The following is a 24,303-nucleotide window of genomic DNA, read 5'->3' on the forward strand; positions in this document are numbered from 1 at the left end:
AAAGGGCGTAATGTAGGAGGTCAACCAAAAATGTTGCATGTACAGATCTTACAAGCCCTAATATTTTGTATTCACAATGTTGAATTAGGTTGTATTACACCGAATACTATAATATTGTTGGTGCTATTATTATCTATTCTCAGGATAATGAAGCCCCACACAGTAACATACTACTGCTCGTGCTGTGTTTCTAGCATATAACCTTATACTTTTTTTTACTATGACAGCGTTTTGTTTCCAAAACCCATAAATCAAAAAAGACGGTCACAGAAGACATGTCAAGGCAGGAACTTTTAATTCCAAAATTTCTAAAGTGCATAACAATTACAACAAGTGACCAAAGAGAACAAAGGTGCTGCTTAGACATACTAAATCTTGGGACCATTTTGTTATCAGTTCATCAATTCTAGAGGCAGCACCTCAGCTTCTACTTCTAGGGTCGATGAATGAATAAAGGCAGCCTCATATTGCAGAAAAAAAGTAATGGGGGCAACCTTATCCCCACTAGCTTTATCTCATGATTCATCTATTCCTACACTAAACAGCTCTGAGCTTTTCGAGTTCATACCGGCTCATATCTTCCGAGTGAAGTACACCATCCGGGGATATAAGGCGGCATAGAGAGAGGAAAAACTGAGCCTGAGAAAGGAGATTCATTACTCAAAAAATCAAATAGGACAAAATCAAATAGGACAATCAGATATGTAAAGCCGTAGATTTTTCTTACCCATTGAAATCCTGCCAATGCCCACCAGACACCTGCTAAACCAAATCCCCTACTACTCACAAGCTGGTCATATGAAAATGGGGAGAGAATGCGGTCAGGGTATCTTCAAAAAAAAAAACACAATAGCTGTTGAAGTAATTTAACAACACAAAAAGAACAAGACCGTACTAGCAGTAGAAGTGCACCCAAAGAGAAGCATCCACTCATTGACAGACTAATAAATCTCAGATCTCGTCCAGCCTGAAAATAAATGAACACTGCATTTAGAGCCAAATTTCATACTTGTGATATCAGAGGACTATCTTCATATTTATACATTAATTGAATCCATGTTTGACTGCTTAATCATAACTGATAAAATACTGCCCTGGAATTTGAATAACAACATTCTGAAATATAAGGGCAAAGAAATTTCATCACTTCCAGCTCCACAGAAATTTCCAAAACACCTATAAGGAGCATCAATGACCTTTGGGGGGCTTTATCTCAAGAGGTGTATGTTTATATGTACTTTCAGACTTTCACAATAGTTAATTTCTAGAAATAATTATTGGCAAAATGATTTAAAATGCCCTAAATCTAAGGGAACTCTAGGCTGAAGAGAACTGAACAATCTTAGCGAAGGTGCGCGCCACAGGCCTGAAAGTGTATCCCTTTTACGGCAAAGCAATAGAAAGACAATGACCTGTTGATCATATGCATTAGAGGTTTGTTACCAGTGACAATTATTGGAAAAGGAGGAAACAGATGTATCATCACCATAAATCGGACCTAAGATGGTGAATGGTTGGGTATACTGGTCCCCTTAAGATCAGTGCAGATTCCATGATTAATAAGAAAAATACCAAGAAACTCCCTCAGACATTTAACCATCTGTACGTAAAAAATCTCATTCAAGGATCATAACTATATTAATTGAATTCCTTCCAAGAAGGTTGACATCATTAATATAGAAGATATAGACTCATAGTTTTCATCAATATTTGGTTCAAAAGACAAAACAGAGCTTTTAAAGTATGCATTAGAAAATCATCAGTGAAGATAAAAGAAAATATACCAGTAATGTTCCCTCAAGGCAGTGAGTCGGGGGTGTTACAGCTAATGCAATGAAATATGGTATTAGCACCTTATGCATCTGCATCAACAAAAGATTGAGTATCAAGAGGAATTAAACTTAGCGAACTTTTTTTTAGTGAATACAAATCAGTGTAGATTAAATGGTAATTATTCACAGTACAACTAATAGTCACCAGTCACAACCCACTGATTGTAGCTTGCTGGAAAGCTGCATATATCATATACGTATAATAGAGCTATAAAACACAACTACATTTCCCCTTATGATGATACTATAGCACAAGTTATTAATCATGCCAGCAAAAGATATATGCATTGGGATTGTTTGAAAAAAGGGACAGAACCAACCTCTAGTACGATATTCTGATCAGGTGTAAAGATATTAGGGAAGAACCATGGAACACATGTTCCAACTATTCCTAATACTGAACCAAGAATAGTTCCGATGATGACAAGTGACTTGAGCAATGTACGGGCCTGTTCCATATCATAGGATTTTCAGAAGAAAGAACAAATAAAGATCAATATAGAATAGATTATGTTAATAGGACAAATTAAATTATATTTATTGAAAAAGGAGTTCTACATACAGTTTACTTGTTCACACTTCACAACAAAATACACGAGAACTTAATTCTTTACCTATAGTAAAATAAGAGTGATAAGTTGAATGTTATGACATCAAAAAGCTCGAGTATGACAAACCTTAGGCAAACTATGATTCACTCCAAACAGAAATTCCGGCATAAATGATTGTGCAGTTTGAGAGAGAGGTTCACCCCACATTGTACACATGCAGAATGTTTGTATCATGACCTAAAGTAAATATAGATCATCAATACAAATAACAATCACTTGTCTCCAAAAGAAGATCAACTATTACAACATTTTTAACCGAAACTAACCTGATGAGCTGCCATGGTATGTGTACCCATAGATGTCGCAAAATAGACAAGGAGATAGTAGAAAGCCACCTGTACATAACAATCTCTCTTTTAGAGAATGAAGTATATTCTAAGATTCCAAGTAAAAATATTTTGGTTGCATAAAGTGCTTCATATGTGATTCAGCTTCTCAAGTCAGGTGGCTTGATGTTCTTTCAACTCCTATTTGGATTAAGGTAGGATTTCTCTTGAAATTCCATTAAGGTTGTCAACAAGCAACCTAAGTCTCCCATTTTCTTAACATGGCATGAGGATATCAATCTGCAACCTAGTCTCAAACAGATCAGTTGACAACCTAAGTCTCCCATTTTCTTAACATGGCATGAGGATATCAATCTGCAACCTAGTCTCAAACAGATCAGTTGACAAAGTCTCCCATTTTCTTAACATGGCATGAGGATATCAATCTGCAACCTAGTCTCAAACAGATCAGTCCTTTTTTATTTCTAAAGAATTGTTTACTATGGATGGGGTATATGGACAACTTGGAGAAAGTTGAGAGTACTAAGGATGTTGTAGATTAGGTTGACAAAAGATAAAGAGAAGATGTTGTCGATAAGCAATGAATGCCAAATGATGAAACAATCGCATGCGTTTTTAAAACGGAATTGTAACCTTTGAAATCATTGTCACAAATACTGGAGCAGCAAGCCCAAATACTGTCAGAAGATCCTTGGATGATGGAATGGAGAGAGCATACCCTTTGTAACCTTTTTTGTTCAGAGCTTCAATGATCATATATCCTGCAACAACCTAAACTTACAGTAGTTATTAAGTAGTGGAAGCGAAAAACAATGCAGCAATAAGAAATATGATAAAATTGAATTCATATATCTTCTTTTAGTATCTCCTTTAAACACACCTGTGACACCATGGTTGCCCATGCTGCACCAGCAATACCATAGCCTAAATAGCTGCACAGGAATACATCACCAACACCATTTATGACACTGGCCGCAGCCAAGGCCTTCAAAGGACCCCAAGAATCTTTCATGCCAAGGCTGCAACATAAAATGAATAAAATGAAAATATCAGTGTGGAAACAGAGTAACAACTGATCCAAATTCTGAATCTCTCTAGTCTCTAACATAAAACTATAAAGTACCGCCAAAGAATCTTCCATAAAGCAATAATGATTAATTGAACTATGTGTATGCGTGTTTCAAGCTAGATTTTAACAAGCTATTCCATTTACTCACTCATATCTACTTGTATAAAGATTTTCTTATGCCTTGAAGGTACCAATTTTTTTTAGCAGTAATTAAATATAAAAAATAAAAATAAGAAAAGTCAGCAATCCCAATGCTTGAGAGCTATTACTTTAAAATATCCATTATGAAAAGGACCACTGGAGCTCCTATGATTTATAGATCACTTGTATATATTTAACAGTAAATCTATGCTCTAGAAATGCATTGGATGAGGTATACTAACCTTGCACTCTGAGCAACCCAACCAACAAGGAGTGCCAGCCATGCCAATCCTCGTATCTGCAACATATATAGTGTTCAAGTACACTTCAAAGAAAGCAAAACAGATAGAAAACCATCAAAATAACTTGACCCACAACATGTGATAAATTTTGGGCACAATGTCAATATATCTGAAATTCCTTCACAAGTTTGGTTTTCTATAGTTTCTCCTTATCGTATGGAAGGTCTACCTAAGGATAAACCAATTTATCTTGAATGGTATATGGTATTTCATTACCATTTAACATCGGATCAATTTATCTTGACAACGAGGTAATCTCAACTCTGCTAACATGCGCAAACATCAACCCTCAGGTATATGTGTGCCATGTAAGATCTAAGAGCATATGAACTGTAGTGGGGGTTTGCACGTTGCAGCTCTATAGCTATGAGAATTATTCCTTACAAGGCTGTACCCAACTAGCCCCCCCCCCCCCCCCCCCCCCCCCGGAATCTCCCCTCCCCCAATGTCATAATTTTTAGAAAAGAGCATATGGAGTGTAAAGTAAGGAACAAAGGGAAAAGGCTATTACTGTGTTTAATCAGTGAACCGCACTATCGACATTTATATTATGGTTTACCAAAATAAAGGAAGAACTTTGAAATAGGAGTCACCAACACATAAAGCTCAATGAAAAAAGCACACGAACAATTAAAAAAATAAAATAGATACCTGAACGTATCTATTTGCTGCAGCAATTATCTCTGCATTCTTTGATCCAGTGAAAGCTGAAAAGGCATAATTGCATAGGTCATTTATCACCTAACTACCTGTAACAACTCTGAACAATCATCCACTATTTATTACATGATACAAAATAAAAATAGAAAGTAAAGGAGAAAAAGACACAAGCAAACAGAAAGATAGTATAAGCGTTTAGACATCCTTCTTACCAGTTAGTGCCCATGAACTGAAGAACATCGTAAATAAAAGCATTAAAAAGCCAGAGGCCAATCCAAGAAAGAGCAAGATAGATATCTGATGTTGCACTTCATTCTTGTCCTGTATACTAATCAATCAAAATATAAAACTAATATAAAGAACATAAAAAATGCACGGAAAATAGTGGCAATTTAGCATATTATCGAGCATGAAAACTCACATGCCTAGAAGAACTAATAGATTTAAATATATATTTCAGTCATATAAAAACGACACCTATATTTTCAGTCTGTTAGTGATCGACTTACTATTTCATGCCCATTTCATAATTAACAGTAAGTGAACACATGTGCAGAACGTAATTAGGACTTTGTTACTGCATCTGTAATGAAATTTTGGGTCCTAACTTCTGAGCATCAAAGATCAGACGAGGTTCATGGTCCTTACATTTGACAGATAGTATTAGAGTATGTTACACTTAATACGGTGTTGGGCTTGTGTTCGAACTCCTACGAACTTAGCCTTGGAACATGTGGTGGTACTTTACATGTACTATGTTTTGCTGCCTCAACAAGAATGGGATGGAAAGAAGTGTGTTATCACAGGAAGTGACATCTACAGTATAGCTCCAGTTAACTGTATTCAGTTACATAGTAGGCGACGAAAATAGCAATATATGTACTAAAACATGTTAATTGTTAACAAAGTAGGAGCCTTCACAAAATGACTGAAAATCAAAGCCAAAATCTTTCAAGATCAATTCTCATAGCAACACAAGCAACGTACACCTAAAAGTTAAAAGGAACAAACCCGTCTCGCAAGTGAAGTGGCAACCAAATTCGAAGCCGCAATCGAAAGGAACATGAACACATAGCTCATATAGTCACACATTACAGTTCCAGGCCCTGCCATCATTTCAAAAAAAAAAAGTAAATAAACTTCAACAACCTCAGCCAAATAAAATCTACCATGACTGAAAATAACAAAACAAAAACTGAATACCTAAAGCTGCGAGCTCAATTGTGCTTCCCTGACCGATGACCACAGTGTCAATGAGGCTCATGAGTGGGCCGCACAGCCACAGCCCAGTAGCGGGCCCAGTGAACATCGCGATCTCCTTCATCTGGTTCCATATACTCTCGACTCTCCAACTCCTCCGCCTTCACCTCCACGCTTCAGGGACCAAAACGCCATCGTCTCCATCGTACTCGACGCTTTCACGAACGCTGCAAGAGGTTAATAGAGCAGTACGGCGCCGTATTGGCGCGGAGCTTCGGGAGGCGAGGCGGGAGAGGGAAGGAAGGGGGAGCGAGGTGCGGCGGTTAGGGCTTGGGAGGAGAATGGGGTGAGATATTGGGGTTTTGGTTTGCATTTTGAGTTGGGGTTAGTTGGGAAATGGCGGGGGCAGAGAAAGCTCCGCCCGGGAAGATGAAGAATGATGTGGAAAATGAAGAAAAAGGAAAATAATTCAAACGGAGAGGAGCTGACCGCTCATGCCACGTAGGACGCTTGGCGGCCCTTTCCTTTTTGCTTTTCTGATGTCATTCAACTCGGCTTTCTTCTTCAGACTGGGACCCCCCACCGAGGAGGAGCTCCATTTTCACAGTTTCAAGCACATCTGAAGAATTACAGGGCATCGATACTCGATTCGATTCATCAAGCTGGATTTCGTTTTTACTAGAGGTAAACAAATACAGAGTAACTTTTCTTTTTTACGTTTTGGTAAAATTGTTTCGTGTTTTTGAATTCTTTTTAGGGATTAGGATTAAATGAGCTGGAATTCAAATGATGAGCTGGCAAATTCCCTAACGGTAATAACTCCCAAAACCGACCTCTAATCCTTATTTAAGGAGGAGCCGTAAAATGGAAACCAAAGTCTACTGTCAACTCTACTCCACTCTCGTACACTCTTCTTCTTCTGATCTTCTTCTTTCCAAATCAAATCGATCTCCAGTACTCTCTCATTTTCAGATCTAGTTCCTCAAAACCTGAAAACTCAACGATGCCCAAGAGAAACAGACAAGAATCTCCCTTCTCCATCTCTATGGCTTCTCCACTTCCGTTCACTCCTCCTCAACTTTGCCCCGAAGCCGTTAGGGTTTCGTCCACCGCCGGCGCCACCAAAAGAATCGACTCCCAAAAGGCAAAAGGCCATCTCTTGGCGACGGGATGGACTCTTTTTCTGGGTAGAAAATCCAACGGCCGCTCGGAGCTCCGGTATCGGTCGCCGGCCGGGAAGATATACTATTCCCTTCGCACCGCATGTAGGAGCGTCCCCCCTGAAACCCTAGACTCCAAAACGACGTCCTGCGCTGTGATAAAGACGAAAGACTACCAAACGACGTCGTTGCCACCTTTGTTCTGCATGGAGACAGAGACCTGTTCATCATCGAGAAATAAAAGAAGAAAGTCGACAAAGATGAGATCAATGGAGGATATAATGAAGGACGACAGGTCCTTGGTCTCCGGCGTCGATTGGGTTTTGGGAGGGCCGAGTCCGGTGACCGGCCGGGGGGATCTTTCATGGACTTTGCTTAAGTCCGAGTTGAAACAGAGCATGATTCACTGCCACAAACTTAACCAAGCCTTAGAAGTTATGCACCAGAGCTTTGAGCCTTGTGAGGACCCTGTCACCCACAAAGACGTAGCGGAGGACATCATATTTAACCAAGAAAGAGACTTCTTCACAGTGGTCTTGGAGAAGGGAGACAAAGTGGTCACCGCCGCGAATGTGAGGATTCATGAGGGTGGTGTTGTGGCAGAACTACCACTAGCGGCGACTGGGTTCGAGTTCCGGAGACAAGGGATGCTGAAGGTGTTAATGAATGAGATTGAGAACTGGCTCCGGAACATTGGGATTGAGAGGCTTGTGTTGCCCTCGGCACAAAGCGCATTGAAGACCTGGACAAGCAGTTCCATTGGGTTCTCAACTATGAGGGAGGATGAGAAAGAACATCTTTTCAGTGCCTATGACTGCTTGGACTTCCAAGACACTACAATGTGCCAGAAGCAACTGTCGAAGAACAATGAAAAATGGGAATCCATGTGCCAGAAGCAACTCTTGAAGAACGGTGAAACATGTGGTTATGAATCCAGTTCTAGTGATGGCTCAACGATATCCCACGAAGACATCACCAGAAAAATTCTCTTGTCGAACATAAGTATACCTGCCATGTGAAAGAAGATTGAAGATTGACAGCTGAACAAATCTGAAAACCAAGACATCAATTGTATATATTTATTAGAATGTGTCTTATTTAGTTTGGTTTTGTAGGCTTCTGCATTGTAATTAACTTTGTATATGAAATTCAACTCAATTCTTTTATTCATGGCTCTGTTTACTTGATTTGAAGTACTCTGTTCTTACTTTACTATGCTTAATCTCTCAAAAGCTTCATAACAGATCCAACGAATAAGACAAATATATGTCAGTTAATTTTCAGTCACAAATGTTGATGTAATTGACCATGTGTCTCTGTCTTGAATTTGTTGTAACCATTTGGGGTTTGCTAGTCATACTGGATCCATTACTCCGTTTCTGTGTATTTATACCAAACCATGTCCCGATAGTGATGGAGTATGCAACATATTTGCTATTATATATCAAAGAATTAGAGATAAGGGATATATCTGCTGTGATCAAATTTGTTATCAGTGTAGTACAGATAGACAAATAGGTAACCTCTTAGTCAGCCTCTGTCTCTTCTTCTTTTTCCTCCTGTAAATATGTATAATCGTATATTAGTTTGCTCAAAGTTAAGGGCATTGGTTCCTTTAGGTTTCAATTGTATGTCAATTGTCAGCTGTTGCTGTATGAAGTTTTTTCACTGAGATCGATAAACTTAGAAACGAGTTTGATATTCCATCAGCATACAAATATAACAGGCTATCATAGATTGCGTCTCAAGATTGATGCTAAAAAAATCAAGTTCTTAGGCTTTAGAGGTCGTTTTGTTGATGTCATTCTTTTAAACTCCATGAAACTTGTTGAAGTCTGGATTTATCAGGAGCCTAATGTTAACCAACAATGGGTTCCTGCCTTTCCCGGTGGTTTAACAAACTGTGACTTTTCTTTGTTGGAGAATTTCTGGGTAAAAATGAATTGTGGAGATGGAACAAACCAAACAAACGTGTCTTTTGGAATGAAAGGACACGACTTCTGGGTTTCAACTAAAGTGAATAGTCATACTCTTTCAAAGCATCACCAATCTTCTATATAAGGATGACAAACCAAAGCAGATGGTTAATCAATTAATTTTCTCCTCTCTTTTCTTTTCTCAATATTTCTGAGAAACACAAAGTAGAATTTGCCAGGGATTCAATTGAAGTGCTTCGATTGAATTCGATAGTTGTATCATGTAAGACAGACGTCCAAAGATCTACAAGCACAAGTGTATGGGCGAATTTCTGTTTTAGGAGATTGCAACAAGCAAGCCTCTATCAAAATCAACAAGTCAGTTTCTTTGTTTTTCAATCTTTTTTATTTCAGTTTAATTGAAATTGATATTATTGTATTCATAGAATTGAAATTGTGTTCTTCAAATTCATTTTATAGTTGTAATATTACTGTATTTATAGAATTGGAATTGGGTTCTTAAAACTCAATTTACTGCTGTAATTAGAAGTATAAATCAAAGGCTATTTTATACAACATCGTGTGTTGATTAAGTTGATTCCATTACTTACTGAACCTGTGTTCTAACAATCTAAAACAGAAATTCTATTTGTTGAAATGGATCAACCTGCTGCTGTTGGTGTTAAGAACAACATTGAGAAGCCTTTTGTGTTCAAAGGTGTGGATTTCAAAAGATAGCAGCAAAAGATGTTGTTTTATCTAACAACATTGAACTTGGCACAAGTGATTACATCTGAGGCTCCTGAATTGCCAGCAGAGGGTGATATCCATGATGCAACTATGAAAGTTGTTGAAGCTTGGGAGCACAACGAATTTATGTGTAAGAATTACATCCTGAATTCATTAGATGATTCTTTGTATGATGTTTATTCTACATTCAAAACTGCAAAAGAGATGTGGGATTCTTTGGATAAGAAATACAAGTCTAAAGTTGCAAGTGCCAAGAAATTTGTTGTTGGAAAATTTCTGAATTGTAAGATGAGTGATGCCAAGTCTGTCGTGAAGCAAGTGGAAGAACTCCATATTACTGCTCATGAATTAGTTGCTGAAGGTATGGGACTCAATGAGACTTTTCTTGTTGCTTCCATTATTGAAAAGTTGCCTCCCTCTTGGAAGGATTTTAAGATTTATCGTAAGCACCTATCTGAAGAGATGAACCTTGAGCAATTGATTCTTAAGCTTCGTGTGGAGGAAGAGAATCGAAAGAATGAAAAATCTGATTGGTCCTCAATGGAAGCAAAAGCCAATGTGATTGAAGGCAATACTTCTAGGTCCAAATTTTCTCACAATCAGAAGAAGGGAAAAGATAATGCCAAGAGAGCACTTACTGCCCCAAAAGTTGTTATGTTCAAAAAGAAAATTCAAGGTGCATGTTGGGTGTGCGGGAAGCCTGGTCATAAAGCTATGGATTGTCGCCACAAGAAGAACAAGCCTGTTGAAAATAAAAATCAGGCAAACATGGCAGAAGACCAATTTATTGCTGTTGTATCTGAAGTAAATTTGATGACCAATAGCAATGATTGGTGGATTGACATAGGTGCATCAAGGCATGTGTGTGCTGAAAGGAGCATGTTTACAACATATGTGCAAGGATCTGGTGGAGAGAACCTTTATATGGGAAACTCTAGCACTGCTGCAATTGAAGGAAAAGGAAAAGTGATACTGAAACTCACTTCTGGAAAAGAACTTGCACTCACTAATGTGTTCCATGTTCCTGAGATTAGAAAGAATCTAATTTCTGGTTCTCTTCTTATCAACAAAGGCTTTAAGTTAGTGTTTGAATCTGATAAATTTGTACTCACCAAGGGTGGGATGTATGTAGGAAAAGGTTATCTTTCTGAGGGGTTGTTCAAACTCCATGTAATTCCTACTGCTGATATTAATAATAATAATAATAATAATAATAATAATAATAATGCAGGCAATAGCACTGCTTCTATTTACTTTCTTGATTCAGTTGATTTATGGCATGAAAGATTAGGTCATGTGAATTATCGTTCTCTAAACATGATGATAAACTTGGGTTTGTTACCAAAATGCAAGCCTAAGTTAGAATGTATATCAAACAGCAGAAATAATGCTGATAAGCATAAATGTGAAGTCTGTATTGAATCAAAATATGCAAGGCACTCTTACAAATCTGTTGAAAAATCCAATGAAGTGCTTGGATTGATTCATAGTGATCTTTGTGACTTCCAATCAACTCCAAGTAGATCTGGAAAGAATTATTATATTACTTTCATCGATGATTGTAGCAAATTTTGCTATGTTTATTTAATAACAAGTAAAAATGAAGCTTTAAGTATGTTTAAGATATATAAAGCTGAAGTTGAAAATCAATTAGACAAGAAGATAAAAATATTGAGATCAGATCGTGGTGGAGAATACATATCAAATGAATTCTCTGAATTTTGTTCTACACATGGAATTATTCATCAAACAACAACACCCTACACTCCAATGCATAATGGAGTTACTGAGCGTAAGAACAGAACTCTCAAAGAAATGATGAATTCCATGTTGAACAATTCAGGTGCTCCACAAAGTTTATGGGGTGAAGCTCTATTATATGCAAACTCAATATTGAATAAAATTCCTCTTAAAAGGAATGATCAGTCCTCATATGAAATCTGGAAAGGAAGGCCACCTTCATATAAAACCATGAAAGTGTGGGGTTGTCTTGCAAAAGTGAGAATTCCTCCTCTAAAAATGCAAACGGTTGGACCTAAAACAGTAGACTGTGTATATATTGGACCTGCAATTAATAGTGCAGCAAATAGATTTTTTTAGTTCACAAATCTGGAAATGAAGAAGTGCATGTGAACACAATTCTTGAGTCCAATGAAGCTGAATTCTTTGAGGATATATTTCCATACAAAGATAGATTAAGTACTCCAAAGAAAAGAGTACATGAAGATTCAAATACACAGAAAAATAATAACAATGCTTCTACGTCAAAGGTTCAAAACCAAGAATTAGAACCAAGAAGAAGCAAAAGAGCAAGAGTTGCAAAAGACTTTGGTCCGGATTTTGTGGCTCTTACTGAACAAGAACCTCAAACATATAAGGCTGCAATGGCATCTGCAGAAGCACCTTATTGGAAGGAAGCAATCCAAAGTGAAGTGGAATCCATTATGAATAACCATACATGGAAATTGGTTGATTTACCACCTGGATGTAAACCAATTGGTTATAAATGGATATTCAAAAAGAAATTAAAACCAGATGGTTCCATAGATAAATATAAAGCAAGACTAGTCGCAAAAGGTTTTCGACAAAAAGAAGATCTTGATTTCTTTGACACCTATTCTCCGGTCACTCGAATTACTTCTATTCGAATGTTAATAGAAATTGCTGCTATATATGATCTTGAAATACACCAGATGGATGTCAAGACGACATTCTTAAATGGAGAATTAGAGGAAGAAATCTATATGGAACAATCCGAAGGCTTCATTATTAAAGGGCAAGAGAAGAAAGTCTGTAAACTTGTTAAATCGTTATATGGACTTAAACAAGCCCCAAAACAATGGCATGAGAAGTTTGATTATACAATGATGTCTGCTGGATTCAAAATAAACGAGTGTGATAAATGTGTTTATATCAAGCAAACTAAAAATGCTTGCATCATTGTATGTTTATACGTGGATGACATGTTGATAATGGGAACTAACAAGGACATTATCAACTCCACAAAGAAGATGCTTAGTTCTAAATTTGAAATGAAGGATATGGGATTAGCAAATTTAATCCTTGGAGTGAGAATTAAAAGAGATAGTAATGGCTACACACTCACACTCACACTCACTTAATCTCATTATGTGGAGAAAGTACTAAAGAAATTTGGACACTATGATGGTAGGACGATGATGACTCCATTTGATCCAACATGTAAGCTTGCAAAGAATAATGGTGAAAGTGTGTCTCAATTAGAATACACACAAATAATAGGAAGCTTGATGTACATTAAGAATTGTACAAGACCGGATTTGGCTTATTCTATAACTCGATTAAGTCGATATTCAAGCAATCCTAATAAACACCATTGGCATGCTTTGATAAGAGTACTAAGGTACTTAAAGTATACAATGGACTACGGTCTACATTATACAAAATATCATCCTGTTTTGGAAGGATATAGTGATGCAAATTGGATTTCGGGTAGCACAGAAAGTAAGTCCACAAGTGGTTATGTGTTTACACTTGGTGGAGGAGCCGTGTCATGTAAGTCATCCAAACAAACTTGTATAACACGATCTACAATGGAATTAGAATTCTTTGCCATGGATACAGCTGCCGAAGAAGCCGAATGGCTTAGAAATTTTGTTGAAGATATTCCATTGTGGCCTAAGCCTCTAACACCCCTTTGTATTCATTGTGATAATATGGCTGCCTTACATAGAGCCAAAAATAAAATATACAATGGGAAATCTAGGCATATAAGGCGAAGACATGCTACAATACGACAATTGCTCTCCAATGGAGTAATAGCATTGGACTACATCAAATCAAAGGAAAATTTAGCCGATCCTTTGACCAAAGGCCTACCTAAAGAGCAAGTCGTATTTACATCGAGGGGAATGGGTCTCAAGCCAATACAATGAATCATTACTTGGCGGAAACCTCACCTAGCAACATTGGAGATCCCATGGTCTAGGTTCAATAGGCAAACTGGTTAAGGAAGATTCAAAAGCATGACACATATGTGCCTATTCCTATGATGTAACAATGTGTGTAATCCGTTGACGATTAAGGGATGAATATTAATTTATTCTTAATAATGCTAATAACTTTCTAAAGTGGGATAGAACGGACTATTCTTAATTAGCATTACCTATATGAGAGTGATGTGGGTCGCATCCATGAGAATTGATATGGCTAAATTCTCTAGAGCTCTCATGAAGTCGGGATTTGTTCAAGACCAAAATGAACACAACCGTATAAATTTGAAATGTGAAGATGATATATGTGTGATACTTGTTGTCTCGTATTACTACCATATAGTGAACAGTTCAAGATGAAAAATTTCACTGTTTCACTAGGTAATACCGATAAGTTATCACTAGGAATGGTTCAAGTCCAAAAGACACCATTTCCGACGCATATTGATTCTATTTTCTCTGAAATGACATTAAGTTACAACGACTAATATGTAGCTTATTTTCTATTCAAATGTGGGGTATTTTCTTATTTGAATAGAAAATGTAGGGTATTGTTGGAGAATTTCTGGGTAAAAATGAATTGTGGAGATGGAACAAACCAAACAAACGTGTCTTTTGGAATGAAAGGACACGACTTCTGGGTTTCAACTAAAGTGAATAGTCATACCCTTTCAAAGCATCACCAATCTTCTATATAAGGATGACAAACCAAAGCAGATGGTTAATCAATTAATTTTCTCCTCTCTTTTCTTTCCTCAATATTGCTGAGAAACACAAAGTAGAATTTGCCAGGGATTCAATTGAAGTGCTTCGATTGAATTCGATAGTTGTATCCTACAAGACAGACGTCCAAAGATTTACAAGCACAAGTGTAGGGGCGAATTTCTGTTTTAGGAGATTGCAACAAGCAAGCCTCTATCAAAATCAACAAGTCAGTTTCTTTGTTTTTCAATCTTTTTTATTTCAGTTTAATTGAAATTGATATTACTGTATTCATAGAATTGAAATTGTGTTCTTCAAATTCATTTTATAGTTGTAATATTACTGTATTTATAGAATTGGAATTGGGTTCTTAAAACTCAATTTACTGCTGTAATTAGAAGTATAAATCAAAGACTATTTTATACAACATCGTGTGTTGATTAAATTGATTCCATTACTTACTGAACCGGTGTTCTAACATTCTTCCTTCACCTTCTTGGTGTTTGCAAGACTGGCAATCATGGATAACTTGTTAAAAGTAATGAGCTTGTGATTTCATACACTCTGGTGAAGAATTAAGTACTTACATTATTCGCGTCTGCTTCTTTCTGCATCCTTCCTGCTCCAGTATTTGTCTGTTGGTGTGTCTTAACAAGCAAACCATGTTTTCATCTGAAGTTTCTTACTATAGAAGTATACTTCAATGATCTAAAATGAGATTGCTACTGCTCTACGCTTTCTGATGAGCTCCCGTCTTACAAGAACTAGAGGTATGTTTTGCCTTATTGCTGAAAGAAAGACCTTGAGATGGGGTTAAATAAAATTTTACAATGATTTCTCATCGTAGGGCGAAAGAATTAAAATAGAAGAAATATCACAAACAACTCTACCCCAGAAATTTGTTTTAAAGATCTGTATGCTTAAAAGGTTGATATTCTGACGCTATAAGTTTCTGTAGGCCTGTGCAAATGAACGAGCTGCTGTGGGAAAAAAATGATCTCTACGTTGGAAGACAATGATTTGATCATTTACTGGACTGCAACATGTGAAATTAACCAGCATCTCTGGCGCCAAAGCCGAGCTGGAAATCATTAGATTTTTGCTTTTAAGTTCACCTGTGCTTAGGGGGATGACTATTAAGCCTGCTTCTGTTGCTGGTTCATCAATTCAGGTTGCTTCGATTTGGCCGTGCTTCTGTGCATTCAGAGATATAATCTACTTGGACCCATAATTCATCAGTGAAATTGTTGCAGCTGAGATAGGAGAACCTACTTGCAGAAATTATTGTTGCAGCTGAGATAGAACCTACTTGCAGAAATTATTGTGGCTGTGACTGTTTGCTGGTGGTGCAGGGGCCTCGTACGTGGCTGTTGGTATTTCTCCATTCTGCAAGTCCTCAGGACTATCACTGCTGAAAATCTTCAGAAGAAATCTCTAGAATTGGTATCATTTTCTTCAAATCAATGATATTTGACTGCAGAGTATTTCCATAACAGATATCCAAAGTCACTTAGAAAGCCATTTCAAGTTAATTTTAGAAGCACTGCTTTGGTACAGAAGATGAGATGGTGTCTAGTATACTAGAATTTTATTTTTCATCACCATTTTGGATTTATTTTAGTACACCACCAAAATATGGAAATTATTGAAGAGAGAAGCTTCACAAACGAATTTGATAAGGAGCCTTGAATTACCTCAAGTCTTGACTTTAGCGCTGAATATTGTAAGTTACAGAGCAATTACAACAATTGATCAAAAGGACCATCAGCTACTAGAGATCATTTTCTTGACCCCATCTACTGTCTTCATGTGCTCAATGGATCTTGACTCCATATTTGGTCGTGCTGTCTGCCTTGTTGCAAATATAAAGGACTAGCGCCGACTTCATCTTTTGATACTTTGTATAAGGGAAGACATTAATACAAGAACTTTGACCCTTGCTATATTGTGTTCTTATCACTAGGAGATTCATATCTTCAGAGTACAGTATCCCATCAGGTGATATAAGGCATCGTAAACAGAGGAAAAGCTGAGCCTAAGAGTTAAAGCTTGTGATTAGATAAGTTGAAAAAGTTCGATAATATGCCATGTAAAGCCGTAGATGGGACTACTTACCCATTGAAATGCTACAAGCACCCACCAGCAGCCTACTAAACCACATCCTCTGCTACTCACAAGCTGATGAAACAAAAATGGGATGGCAGTGAATACATGAAGAATCAATAGCTTCTATAATTCAGAAAAATGTAAAACATAAAACCTACCAGCAATAGAAGTGCACCTAAAGAGCAGCAGCTGCTCATTGTTAGACTAATGAATCCAAGATCTCGTCCAGCCTGACGATACAAACAAAAACAGTACACTGACATAAGAGGAACATTCTGTGCATGTACCACAGATGAACTACAAATTATCTGTTGTACAAAATCAGAGATGGGGCACAAGATTTGCAACAACAATGCTTGTTATCAAGTTAAAACCAAACACACCAGCAATGTTCCCTCAAAGCTGAGAATGGCGGGTGTCACAGCCAATGCCAGAAAAAATGGTATCAGCAGTACACATAAAAAAAAAGTGAAGAATAACATTTCCGAATAATTTATTATACCTTTTCAGGGAGACCTTATCATTGGAAATTTAAATGGTTATGACTCGGTTAATAAGAGTTGTCATCTTATATCATGTGATTCAATGAAAAGCTGCAGACACTATACAGTTTCTGACAACTTAGTAGAAAAGAGTAAACCCAACAGGATAATAAATGTTACAGAAGTCGATTCACGACAAATACGTCAAAGAAAAAAACAAAGAACCAACTACTTGTATGATCCTCTGATCAGGTGTATACATGTTAGGAAACAACCATGGAATAGATGTTCCAACAATCCCTAAAACCAGACCAAGGATTCCTCCAATGATGACAAGTGACTTTAGCAGCATTTGAGCCTGTTTCATTTCACTAAATTTCAGAAGACAATTTGGTTAAAGTTACCATATGAACAAAAATTCACTATGAGTCACAAATCATAACAAACCTTGGGCAAACTACGATTCACTCCATATATCAACTCAGGCATAAATGACTGCCGTTTGAGAGAGAGGTTCTCCCCACACCGTGCAGATCATGAATGTTTGAATCATGACCTAGAGTAAGTGGTAAGTCAGTAATACATAAAATAATTTATCTCCATAGATAAAAGCCATAACATGACAAGCTTATCCAAAACTAACCTGATGAGCAGCAGTTGTATATGTGCCCATTGAAGTTGCAAAGTATACAATGAGAGAGTACAAAGCAACCTACAAATTGCAGTTTTTTTTTGTTCGAGAGGATTTGAGGTCTCCTACTGCGGTGTGGACTAGTTTCATAAATGAAGTGACTGGTTGCTATAGTTTCTTTTTTGTGATTGGGATTGTTTGAACTGTCTCTTAAGGTATGGTTAAATAAATCTACTGAAGAGTTCTCTGAGGCTGGATACCTATAATTGTGCAATTGAATAAATATAATTGTGCAAATTGTAACCTTAGATATCATTGTAACCAACACTGGAGCAGCAAGCCCAATCAGCAGTCAATGCTTCTCCCCAAGAAATTTGAGAAAAGAGGGTAACTAAATCATCAACCTCATTATACATAATTATTCAATTTACAGAACTGGTTTGTAGGGTAGATAATATATGGTCAAGATATCTGACCTTGCACTCTGGGCAACCCAACCAACAAGAACAGCAGGCCATGCCAAACTCCGTATCTACCCGTAGAAAGTAATAAATTTAGTTATGAAGCCATTTAGAAGGAATCTGATATTAGAATATGTTGTAAATATCCATGATAAGAATGACTTGTGAAAGACGAAGTACAAGGATATGCAACTGAAATTCTAGGAGGATGACATCATGCCAACCAACTCTACACAATTTTTCTGAGTTCCGGATTAAGCTATCAATTACTTTTCAAATGTGATTAAGCAGATATATTTTTCAGAACTTCCTTAACAACTATCTATTTCGACCTTGTGAGGGTTAAATGAAGATAATAATACTTTGTGAAAGAAATAGCAAAAGAATGACCCCTTGGTCATGGTACATATTGGCAAGACAATGTAAATTCTACCAGAAATTTTATTTATAGTATGTAACCAAATGAAAAGATAAATAGAGAAGGCTTTGATTTTATTTTAACACTTCTAAGAATCTCATGATAAATTGAGTAACCAACAACTGTTAGCTGAAAGAAGAAAGTGTACCTGAACATATGTATTTGCTGCTGGAATAATCCGTAAGTTCTTTGATCCAGTAAAAGTTGAAAATCATTAGATGCAGCAATTATTATAGTCATGAATCCAACTTTGACAGATTCAAATTCGCATTGATGGCAAAAGCAAAACAAACAAAAATCAAGCATTATATCTTTCAGAATCGCGAATTCATGTCTTTAACATTTCTCATTGCCAGTGAGTGCCCATGAGCTGAAAAATCTTGTAAATAAATGCATTCAGAAGCCACAGGACAATGCAACACAGAGCAAGGTGGATATGTGATGTTGCACTTCATCTTTATCTTGCACGAAAAGCTAGATGGTCAAACAATGCATTCAGAAAAGATGTTTTATACATCAAAAGACTAGTGATCAATGATATACATCAGAAGATAAGCTTTTGGAATTAATGCTAACTTCATGAAGGCAAGCATTAGCATGGAACATCACAGACGGTATCAATTCTCATAACAACAGTCAGAGTTCAGCTGGGTACCATGTATTTAGAATGTCCCCTTTAAAAGGAAACCTATTTACATCAGATTACATGAAATGAGAAATTACTTGACTTAAGAGTCAACTACTTATGCCAAATATAGGGCCTATCCAATTTAGCTAAATATAGCAGAAAAGAGCACCAGCTTTCAATTAGTATATGGCCAACAATAAGTCATCTTTCTAGTCTGTGGGCATTTTACGTATCTGGGCTGTCTACATCATAAAATCCCCACAAGAAAGAAGTCTAAAAAGAGTCCAACGGGCTTATCTTAATTTCAGAAACACAGAAATCCCCAGAGCAAAATGAATCAATAAAAACTCAGAGCAAAACATGTGAACCAATACACTTCAAAAATAGTAACAAATAGTGATTCATCCTTAGTAAAACTAGTGTGCAACAACTCCCCTAAAACATGTCAGTTCATTATTACGAGACACAATTCTCACTTTAATTTCAAATATAAGAAAATCAATGTCCCTTAAAGTGCATTGCTGTAATAACCCGATTTTTCGGGACGAGTCATTATACTTTTCCTAAGTTATAAGTTTTCGAAAATTTTAAAGTGTGCTCGTTTCTTTTATAAACGTCGGAAATCGGCAACGAAAACGTAATCGGAACGTTTAATTCGAAAAACGTTACGTTTCCGAAAGTATTTATCGATTTTTATTTCCGTCGCTCGGTTGCGAAAACTTCCTTCACGAAAGTTGTAGAACTCGTCAATACGAGTTCGGGAGTATGTGACATGTTCGAATCGGACGTCGGAGGTAAAAGTTATTAACGTCGGAAGTTAGTTTCCGATTTTTGAAACGAGTATAAATAGAAACTTTTCAGATTAGGGTTTCCATTATTGGAAACCCTTCTCTCTCTCCTTCTCCCCGCCGCTCTCTCTTCTCTCTCTCTTTCTTCTTCCTTCCCGAGCTTCCTTCCTCTCTTCCCTTTCTCTCTCTCGGTTCTCTCTTCTCCCATCTTCCATCTCCCTCTCGACCCCGAGCTCCCTCCCATCTCTCTCACTCACTCTCTCGGTTCTCTTTCTCCCTATCATGCTCTCCCTCTCACTTGAAACCTCGCGATGTCTCCATTGCCCAAACGCCCCACCGGTGAGACCAAGGCATAAGGACTGCACCACCACCATCTCTCCTCACCCCTAGTGCCTCCTGTGACAAGATCGGCGATTGAAAACCGCGATAGGCACCGCCACTTCTCAACTGCAAGGCCGCCGGCACCTCGAGCTCTTCAACATCGATTGGACAATCCAAAGGTTCGAATCAAGGTGAGGTTTAGCTAGGTTGCTCATTGTGATGTTGTTGATGTAATTGTGGATCGATTGTGGTGTTTTGGTGGGGGATCGGCGGAGGTGGAGGAGAGGAGATACCGCCGCCTAGAGGCGGCGCGTGAGGAGACTAGGGGTGGCCTAGGGGTAGGCGGAGGCCGTAGGGAGATAGAGGAGGAGGAGGGGGAGGGTTTAGGCACGGCGGTGGCATAACACGCGCCTTGGATGGCGTCGGTGCGTGGGCCCCACGCGCAGCCGGCCGGAGGTGGCGCGTGTGCCACACGCGCCGCCGTGTGAGGCGGCGTGATTAGTTTTGACTGAAAGGGTATTTTGGTAATTTACGGTGTACGGTAAATGTAAATGTAATTTTTATTTACTACGGTAAATGTAATTAAATTTTACCTTCGGTAAATGTAAATATAAATTACTTTCAGTAAATGTAAAAAGTAATTTGTAAAAGGTAAATAGTAAATTTTATTTACTGAATTTGTATTTACATTTAAATCATACGTATACGTACAGAAATACGTATTAATATTTATACGTACAGAATTACGTATATAATATTTATACGTACAGAAATACGTATTAATATTTATACGTACAGAAATACGTATTAATATTTATACGTACAGAAATACGTATTTATATTTATACGTACATAAATACGTATATAATATTTATACGTACAGAAATATGCATATAGTATTTATACGTACAGAAATACGTATATAATATTTATACGTACAGAAATACGTATATAATATTTATACGTACAGAAATACGTATTAAGTGCATATTTGTACAGTATCCGGGAATAGTAACAGTGAATAGTACCACTGAACAGTAACTTCGTAAAACCGAAAATTGCTGAACAGTAACCGATTATTACTGTTTCGGCATTTAAAGGTTACGAAACGATTCTAAATTCTTTTCTTATATGTTCAAGGTGATCATTAAATCGAGGAAAGGAATATCATCGGGAATTGTGGAATTACGCTCGAGTCGATAAGGTGAGTAAAATCTCACTTATTTACGAATCTACCCTTGCGGTGATTCAAGATTTTGCAAGAATTTTTAATATTAAATTACGACACGTATACAATATAGTGGATTACATATATATCGTATAAATGGTAATAAGTACATATATATATAGTTTGTTATATTATATACTGTTATGAATTCATTGGAATTGGTCATTTCGAATGACGAGAATTAAATATTGAGCATGTGATTTGATTTTTGTACAATATGAGGTGTGATTATTGTACGTGGTTTTAACATGAGTTTGTTAAAATGTTTTGTCTTCGGACGAGTTTTTTTGTCTTCGGACGTGTTTATGAAATATGACATGTATATGATATAATGGATTATATATATATTGTATAAATGGTAAATATGTACATATATATATAGTTTGCTATATAATATACTGTTATGATTTTATCGTGATTTATGTCATTTCGATGACGAGATTTATATATCGAGCATGTGATTTTGATTTGTACAATATGATGTGAGATTATTGTACGTGATTTTAATATTGAGATTGTTAAAATGTTGATTTGTCTTCGGACACGATTTTTGGTACAATATGATGTGAGATTATTGTACGTGATTTTAACATTGAGATTGTTAAAATGTTGATTTGTCTTCGGACATGATTTTTGGTACAATATGATGTGAGATTATTGTACGTGATTTTAACATTGAGATTGTTAAAATGTTGATTTGTCTTCGGACGTGATTTGGTACAATATGATGTGAGATTATTGTACGTGTTTGGCAAGTCGAAACCTAGCCTTTGGCCGGGCGAAAGTTACGATACAGTTAGAGCTCTAGTCTGTCTGCCTTAGTACTGCATGCGAGGTAACGGGTGGTTATCTGCTCATGGGTACTCGGTGTATTTTGGATGTTGGGTAGCGGGTGGCTATCCAACATCAACGGTGTATTACGAGAGGGGTAACAGATGTGTACCAGCGTTCTTGGTACCCGTATTATAAATGCATTGGGTAACCAGAAGGGTTACTTAATTTCCTCATGAACGTTTTATTTCATATTTCTTTGGGTCAACCAGATGGGCTGACGAGTGACTCATGAGGGCATTTATATTTGTTGTTTTGTGATCTTTCGTATATTTTGATATGCGAATTATATTTTGATTTTACTCATACGAGCTGTAAAGCTTACCGGGTTTGTGTTTACAATCCCGGTGCACCAATTCGATGGTGTAGTGGATGACTCCGCAGGTGTAGATTAGCGGGAATTGACGGACCGCTCAGAGGACTTGAAGTGATTTACCTCCAGCTTGTGTGAGGATTTTGTGTGACTATTTTGTGAGAGATTGTGAGGATTATTACATTCCAACTTACGTAATGTAAATTATAATTTGAGTTGTAATAATTGGTTTTCTGAGTTGTATTGATAACTCAGTGACGATCCGCTGTGCACTTAAATGATTTCGATTTTATTGAGATTATTTTGTGTTTAATGACTTTAGAATTTTGAGTTTTTAAGCTCGAAATTTTGGGGTCGTTACAATTGCATTGGTAGTTAATGATTCAGACACAACAAAACCAATATAAGAAAATCAATGTGCATACAAAGTTCAAAACTGACCCCGCTTGCAAGCGAAGTAGCGACCATATTTGAAGTAGCAATCGAAAGAAACATGAACACGTAGCTCATATTATCACATTACAGTTCCCGGACCTGCAAACCAACACAGAGAACTCAGCTAATGTAAAATTCCACCAAATTAATAATAAAATAAAGAAACTAAAGCAAAGAGGCTTGGAAATGAAGACCTAGAGCAGCAAACTCAATGGAGCTTCCCTGACCGACGACAGTGTCGATGAGGCTCATAAGTGGACCGCTGATCCAGATCCCAGTCGCCGGCCCAGTAAAAAAATGAAAAAAAATGAAATTAGGCTACTTTAACATTCCTGTTCTTATCAGGTATATCATTCATTCCCAGTACTTCCTGCTTGATTTGCTTCATTGCCATACATATGACTTTACTAGGATTCAAACCCAAAAGTTGGTGCATTAATCAGCTAAAAAAAAACATAAAAATCGCAAAAGGGCATAATCCCTGCAGGGTAAACGACACCATCATCTGAAACAGCACCCTCCAAGTAGTCTTTTCAAAATTCTCAATAATGTTTTACATGTGAAAATCCACTGTTCTCATTCATTAGATACTTCAGAGATGACTCTGATTCGAAAAAAACTAAGTAAAACCTGCATGTATTGCTGACTAAAACAAACAAAAAGTTAGTAGATACTTCAGAACCACAAAAGGTAGTGCATAAACCAAAAGTTAGTAGGCTTCAAATCCAAAAGTTAATGCATAAACCAACTCAAAAATGAAAATAAGAAAAAAAAAATCACAAAAGAGCATAATCCCCCAGCAGGGTAAATGGCACCATCATCCAAAACAGCACCCTCCGAATAGTCTTTTCACAATTTCTCAGTAATTTTTGACATGTGAAAATCCACTGTTCTCATTCATTAGATACTTCAGAGAAGACTCTGATTTAAAAAAGACTTAAGTAAAACATGCATGTGCCAAGATATGTTCAGGACAACCCTGACTAAATCTAACAAAAAGTTAGTAGATACTTCAGAACCACAAAAGGTAGTGCATAAACCAAAAGTTAGTAGGATTCAA

The 24,303-nt window shown here is 37.1% G+C and overlaps 1 protein-coding gene and 1 pseudogene across 1 annotated transcript; both read right to left on the reverse strand.

Annotated features, from left to right (window-relative positions):
* Positions 1–307: 307 nt before the first annotated feature.
* On the reverse strand, positions 308–6,518 carry LOC126782538 (protein DETOXIFICATION 46, chloroplastic-like). The gene is given in 14 exon segments (XM_050507797.1): positions 308–639; positions 728–790; positions 896–967; positions 1,785–1,862; positions 2,153–2,281; positions 2,510–2,620; positions 2,710–2,778; positions 3,364–3,501; positions 3,611–3,749; positions 4,183–4,238; positions 4,894–4,949; positions 5,115–5,223; positions 5,914–6,008; positions 6,106–6,518. Coding segments are annotated over 14 exon segments (1,587 nt in total). The 5' UTR covers positions 6,476–6,518; the 3' UTR covers positions 308–537.
* Positions 6,519–15,737: 9,219 nt separating this feature from the next.
* Positions 15,738–23,631, reverse strand: LOC126783905 (protein DETOXIFICATION 47, chloroplastic-like; annotated as a pseudogene).
* Between the last annotated feature and the right edge of the window lie 672 nt (positions 23,632–24,303).

This window comes from Argentina anserina, chromosome 2, assembly GCF_933775445.1.
Source record: "Argentina anserina chromosome 2, drPotAnse1.1, whole genome shotgun sequence".
NCBI classification, from domain to species: Eukaryota; Viridiplantae; Streptophyta; class Magnoliopsida; order Rosales; family Rosaceae; genus Argentina; species Argentina anserina.